The sequence below is a fragment of the Antechinus flavipes genome, chromosome 4 (assembly GCF_016432865.1).
Source record: "Antechinus flavipes isolate AdamAnt ecotype Samford, QLD, Australia chromosome 4, AdamAnt_v2, whole genome shotgun sequence".
Classification (NCBI taxonomy): domain Eukaryota; kingdom Metazoa; phylum Chordata; class Mammalia; order Dasyuromorphia; family Dasyuridae; genus Antechinus; species Antechinus flavipes.
The window spans coordinates 149927148-149933787 of record NC_067401.1 but is presented as its reverse complement, the minus strand read 5'-3'; the positions used below and the strand labels follow the sequence as shown (position 1 = coordinate 149933787).

The window sequence follows — 6640 nt, the reverse complement described above, 5'->3', positions numbered from 1 at the left end:
TTCCCAAGTGCCTACTTGGTGCTCGAAATTGCACTAAGTGTTGAAAGCTAGAGTTCAATCTCCCCTTTACTTTATGGGGGGGGGGGGAGGGGAAAGGGGGAAGACAAGAGGAGTCAACGAGATTCTAAGGTTTAAAAATCCCCGGCCCCTCTGAGCTAGAGCAAGACCAGGTGTCCCCATTTCGCAGGCAGGACTCTTTCCACAACTCAATTATCAGGCAGTAGAAAATAGGAGAGTTTGGAAGGGGAAAAGCTTCCTTACATTAAATCCCGAGTGGGTTGGTGGGTTGGTGGGTTGGTTGATTTGTAAATGCAAAATCCTTTCAAAAAGATATTCAACATGGGTAAATCAGAATCTCTTCTTGTAGTATCCTGAGACACACGGGATCAAGACTGAAAGAAGGGAAACGCAAAACTATAATATTTGATCCATCGCGGATACCGTAGCACCGGGTTACTGGGGGCGGTCTTAGTTAGCCGGAAGTAGAAGTTTATCCTTTTCCGTCTTCCTCTGCTTCTTAGCAGTTGTGAGTATCTCTCCTGTGGTAAGCCGGGGAAGAATCCAGTGCCATCCTCAGGTTTTGTGGGGCCGGGCCTGCTCGGGAATTCTCCAGGGGATAGTGGTGGTGGGGAATTGGGCTATAACCAAGGACTTTATTCCTGGAGCGGGGCCGGGATCGGAGTAGGAACGTGGGGGGTTCCAGTCCCGCTGACGCCATGTTCTTCCCCTCTTCTCTTGCAGGCTAGACGTCTCGGGCCACACGCAGCCCCCTCGTCCTGCCGCCGCCATGGTGAGTTCCCGGGCCCGCGGCCCTCACCCCACGGGTCTGCTTTTCCGTAGAAATGGGGGAAGGGGGGCTGGAAGGGATTTAGCGACTGCTTAAGCCTAGCCCCTTTTGCAAATCAGAAAACCGAGGAGGAATGTCGAAATAACAGCTGCCATTTACAAAGCGCTTTGCGAAATAATCATTTCATCCTCGCAACACCCGTGGGAGATAGGCGGTATTATCCCCATTTTGCAGACGAGCAAACTGAGGCAGATTTAAGTTACTGACTCCAGCTCACACCGCTGGAAATTGCATGAGGCTCCATTCCTTCTGACTCCCAAGACCAGCACCTTTTCCACTGCACCACCCAGCAGCCTCTCCCTTGCACTTCGGGGCACAGTGACTCCCGAGGGGGGGGGGGAGGATTTGAACCCAAGCCCTCTTCATTCCCTTGACTAGCATGGTATCTGCCAAATCGGGGTGGGAGGAAAGGAACGATAACCATTTGAATTCAAATCCAAGTTCTGTTTATAATCTTTTGTGACTTTAGGCTAGCTACCTCTTTGTGGCTTTTTTTTTTAATTCATCACTAAAATGAAAGGATTAAAATCAGGATTTCTTAACCTGGAATATTTGAGTCTCTATTTTCAAAATGTCTTGATGGCTATTTTGATATAATTGGCCTCCTTTGAAAATATGCATGATTTTGTGTATTTGGGTCCTTGATACAAGAGTTGAAGAATCCCTGAACTAGATGCTCTTTTGGGTTTTCCCTAACACTAATTGTACAAGTAAACTCCTTGCCAGTAGTGTTGGCTTAATTATGCTTACGTTATGGCCAGTGCCTGGCACTTAAGAAATGCCTGTTGACTCATTGGTTTTGTTATTTCCTATGGAGGGGGGTCTTTATCAGCAACGATAGCCAACTAGCATTTTGATTATATTGCAGCCAAGAAAAATTGAGGAAATAAAAGACTTCCTGCTCACAGCCAGGCGAAAGGATGCCAAATGTAAGTCATCTTTCCTGCTTCAAATATTTTTGATTTTCCTCACCCCAAAATGTAGGCTATGCATGTTTTAGAGAAAAATTTATTTAGAAGTAATCAAGTTAGGTACCACAAGCTGTTTTTAACATGTATGTGTGTATCAAATTCTGGAACTTGGGCCTGTTCAAACTTCCTGGGATAAGTCTCCTGGTAGTAACATGTTTTTTTGGTTGGTTTTTTAATAAACTTAATTAGTACTAGTACATAGTCGGCCTAGAACAAAAGTTCTTAATCTAGGATCAGAAAATTGGAGAGTTATATCAATAGAATTAGAATTGCTTTCCTTTGTAATCCGATGTATTCTATTACTGTTTATCAATATTCTGACAACTGGGTCCATAATAACTCCTTGTTTGGAGATTTAGAACTAAGAAGTTTTAAGTGAGACTTAAAAGAGATACCTGGTTTGACCCAGTTAGCAGCCTTGTTAGTGGCAGAATAGGCACTGAAGAAGTTCAGTGCTGTTAAGAATCAACAGTGACTAACAATCTGTATCTTTTACTCAGAATAAGACTGAGAGTCAGGGGGAGAAGAAAATTGCTTACCTAAATTTCATTATTTTATGTAGCCACTAAAATCTGAGTCTAATACTTTTCACAATACTGTTATTATAAGATTATTTACAGCTATCTTTTTGATTCTGCTGACAAGTGGTTACAGATAAAGGAGAAGAAACTGAGGTCAGGGGAAGATATCACTTATGGGTTTGGGTCCAGTCAAGGGCTCAGATAGTAACTTCCAGCTCAGGGCTCCTGCCATTAGATTCTCTGTCTTTCTTGCTTTTTACTCCAGTCTTAACATCCTCTCAGCACAGCCTCTTTGAGACATACTCCAAAGAAAAACCCTGCAAACAACCCATTTGTATTTTGTCCCTATGCTAGTGTCCCCTGTATGAATGCTCAATCTGTATCTGATTGGTTTGGAAGTGAGGGAAAGGGAAGAATTAAGAGAGGGCTTCTAGAGAACAGGAGTTAGTGGATAGTGGTAATTATAGGGGAAGGAGGGTGTAGTGAACTTTTTACACAAGAGAATTCAGAAATGCCTCTTTTAACAAAATGTATTAAATTGATGGGTGCTCTCACTAACATCCTTCTCACCCTTCAGTAGGAAATGTATTTTTCTTTCTTGGAAAATTTACTGAATTTTCAGAGGAACTGGGTTCATATCCTGACTGGAAATTTCTTGCTGTGATCTAAGCCAAGTCACTAAGTTTTTCAGATTCTTAAATCTTTCCAGCTCTAAGTGCTATGGTAACAATTTTGTTGTGTTTCTTACCTCTCTAATTTAAAACTCTATAAAAGGAACTGTTACTGGTCATTTTCTTGGCATAGATACTCCTTTTCCTTACAGGTGAGAAAACAGGCAAACAGGGTTGAGTGAGTTGCCCAGGGTCACTCAGTTAAGTATCTGAGTTCATATTTGACCTTAGGTCTTCCTAACTCCCTACCTGGCACTCTATGCACTGTACAACCTAGCTAGCCTAAGAGCTATTGCAAAATGGCAAATAATTAAATTGGGGGCATAATACTTGTATTGTTCGGGGGGAGGGAAGAGAGGGGTAGGTTGTATAGGTAAATGGGTGTGGGATGTGGAATTGAAGCTGCCATTAAATTATTTTTCTCAATTACAAAGCCAATAAGTGAAAGAACCTTAGTTTTCTCATTTTTAATCCAATACTCAACTTACAAAAGTAGTAAATTAGGTTATATGTTACTAATGAGTACTTTTGAATTCTCTTGTTCGTGTACAAGGTATTTTGCAGAAATTCATTTGGCATTCAGATTTTTATGAGTACATCTGTTGTTCAAAATATAATGTTCAGTAGAGATGTTGGGATGTAAGAATTTGCTCATTTGCATGGAAATTTAGATTGCTGAATTTATATGAAATTTTGGTTGTGGCCTCAAATGACTGGAGTCCTGCTTCCTGTCAAATACCAGTATGTAACATTTCATATCCTCTAAAAGTGTTCAAATAAATGAAGTTACAGGTTTTGATAGTTGAGTTAATTTAATTGTAAGTCTGTTTTCCTTTGGAATTTTGTGTGTGTGTGCTTTTTCTCTTAATTCAGTTGTGTTTGAGTACTTTGGCACAAATACCTAAATTCTGTACTTAACCACCTGTTTCTTACTTGTTAGCATTCTAACAGCTTTTGCAATGCTAAGCTAGGGGCTTTTTTCTATGCTATTTGTAAAAGGGTAAAACAAAGAGTTTGAGTATTCTGATGGAATTACTCTAACCACATCAGAAGAAACAGATGTATTCTACCCATCTTAAGTACCTCTAGAATGTATGGAAATGTGCTGACACTTTTCCCATTAGTCTAGCTGTTGGGGATTTGTAAGATTTCAAGCAGATTTAGTCTTTAATTTGAGGTTTTGTCTTAAAACTTGATATATGGTTCTGTCGAAAAACTTTGCTCTTCAAATAGGGGATAGACCTGAGAATATTAGAAAAATCAGAGCTGCATTTTGGTGAAGGCCAGGGAAATGAATCTACAATCCTGCTGTTCTGTCCCATGTATGAGGCATTTGATCTTGAAAGATAAATAGTGGGCAATCTAGCTTCCTTCTCAAACTCCAAATTGCTGCCTTTGCTTTTGGTATTGTCCTGTGTCATGTCTCTCAGTAATTTTGAGGCCTTTTTCTTGTAGCTGTCAAGATCAAGAAAAATAAGGACAATGTGAAGTTTAAGGTTCGATGCAGCAGGTACCTGTACACATTGGTCATCACAGACAAAGAAAAGGCAGAGAAACTTAAACAGTCCTTGCCACCTGGTGAGTTGACTTAAAAGTCTTGGGCACAAAAGCAAAAATGGGAACCTATTTTCTAAAAAAGCCAACCAAGAGTGAGAGAATGCTAGATTGTGTTTTGACAGTAAATTATAAAGTAGTGTTTCCAAGATACTTGCTATTAGGGAACTGTCAAGTTTGATTTGTGCTATAAACAACTCCATGATAAGTCCTGGTGAATCTTGTCACTTGTCATTGTGCATGCTGTCTACAGAGAACAGTAGAGCAGTCCCAGACTGAGTCAGAAGATCAAGTAAGGGAAGGGTTAAGTTCTTCCTAACACATGGTTTGATTGTGAAGAGAAGTGCTTTACAGACCTGAACAAACTACATAAATGTGGCTGTTTGCTCATTTTGTCTTTCACATGATACAATAATACATCTTAATATGAAGGATTCACAAACTGTTTTAAGTTGGTGTCTAAGTTTGCCCTTGGTTACAGAGGTGGGATTTGAATCCAGGACTAGCACTCTACCCACGATGTCATCTTGGGAGGTTGGCCTATTAACATGTAGGGATTATTGTCATGGATATATTTCTCCTTTGGATATTATTGCATTCTTTACCAGCTATGTCTGCCTTAGCAAAGGCATGAAGTCTCTTGTTGTCTCTTTCTGGTTAACTTGAATTGAGATTCTCAGCTGTACTGTATAAGCTGACAGACTATTACTCCATTTTTAAAAAAATTAGATGAATCAGAAGCACAGGTGTTAGCCTCAATCTGTAAATTATAATAATATTTGGCAAAGGACTATGGAGAAACTCATTTATTTACTGTACACCTCTACTTAAAGAGCTCTTTTACATCATTTTGGCGTATTGGGACCTGCCTGAACTAGGGGATATAGATTTTATATAACTTGCCTAAGGAATATAAAATACTTAATAGGAGTAAAGATCTTCTAGTTGGCCAAAGCAGAAGAGTGGTTCATGAGAGGGCTGGGCTAAACTGAAGCCTTTAGAACCCTGTCTCTCTTTGCTCTCCTCTTGAGGAAGAATAAGACAGTGTAGCTTTAGCTTGTGTGTCTTAATTGGAATTGCTTATAGTCTAAATGTGTAGGCCCATTTCCATTGTTTCAGCATAGTTGGTCTTAACACTTGTTTAAATTAAACATCTTTGGGGACCACTGATGTTTTCTAAGCTTTGCCAACTTTTCTCTTAGCTACACTACAAATGTTAAGTGTTTCTAGACAGAAGTGGTAATTAGACTAAAAGTCTGTCTGCTGAGTGACTCATCTTTCTGTCTCCTTCCTTCTAGGTTTGGCTGTGAAGGAGCTGAAGTGAAGGAATTATTCAATGTTCCGCCTGTATTAAAATAATAGGGGAAAAAAAGAATTCTTGGGTGTCTTGTCTTTTTTGGGGGTGAGGGGGAGCGGTATGACACTTGTGGTACTGTTTCTAAAGAATCAATCCTTGAACATGGCTTGTCATCCTCCCCTACCTCTTGTCTTTGAATTGCATTACTGTAACCTGTAGCTCAATTCTCAGTTGTTGGAGCACATGACTTTCTTCAGTCTGAAGATGAACCCCAGGAACCAAAACTGACTTTTCAGGGAGGGGCTGATGTTAATATTTTAGCTTTATTAAGCCAGTCTGTAGTTGAAAAGAATGAAGGATAGAGTATCTTAGATTGATACTTGGTGGTTGGGGTGGTTGGTGTACGAGAACACAGATATATATATATGAGTATGTATTGAATAAATACAAGGTATGGGTAAGCATTTAAGAAGTAGAATTCTGATAACAGTTTGGCTGAACTGTTAGGGCAATATATAAGATTGAAAATATAGGACAAGTCTTGGCTGTGTTGGGCTTTAAAAGTCAAACAATAACTATCTTAACCATTATCACTACCTTCCTCCTGCTCCCCCAGGCTCAAGTTAAGTGTTCTCAATTCCTCACTATCTCACCATTCCCCCATATCCAATCAATTGCCAAAGCCTGTGGATTTCATTTTTATAACATGAATATACCACATCCCCTTCCTGATAGCATTGGCACCCTGATGCAGGCCTTCACAATCTCTTCCACCACTA

General features: G+C 40.0%; 1 protein-coding gene across 3 annotated transcripts; it reads left to right on the top strand.

The window, feature by feature from the left end:
* The first annotated feature begins 458 nt into the window (after nt 1-458).
* On the top strand, nt 459-5939 carry RPL38 (ribosomal protein L38). Of its 3 annotated transcripts, none has more exons than XM_051995176.1 (5): nt 459-526; nt 742-790; nt 1716-1776; nt 4466-4588; nt 5863-5939. In XM_051995176.1, exons 2-5 carry the CDS (start codon nt 788-790, stop codon nt 5886-5888), a joined length of 213 nt encoding a protein of 70 aa, XP_051851136.1. In that variant the 5' UTR covers nt 459-526; nt 742-787; the 3' UTR covers nt 5889-5939. The 3 variants fall into 3 exon arrangements, with proteins under 3 accessions (XP_051851136.1, XP_051851137.1, XP_051851138.1); XM_051995177.1 differs by having other exon boundaries at nt 499-544; XM_051995178.1 differs by having other exon boundaries at nt 526-577.
* Nucleotides 5940-6640: the final 701 nt, after the last annotated feature.

Bases quoted from the DNA above. Each gene is read 5' to 3' on its own strand.
- RPL38 (XM_051995176.1), top strand. The intron at 1,777-4,465 runs GTAAGTCATCTT...TTTTTCTTGTAG, and splicing joins CAGGCGAAAGGATGCCAAAT to CTGTCAAGATCAAGAAAAAT. The intron at 4,589-5,862 runs GTGAGTTGACTT...CCTTCCTTCTAG, and splicing joins TAAACAGTCCTTGCCACCTG to GTTTGGCTGTGAAGGAGCTG.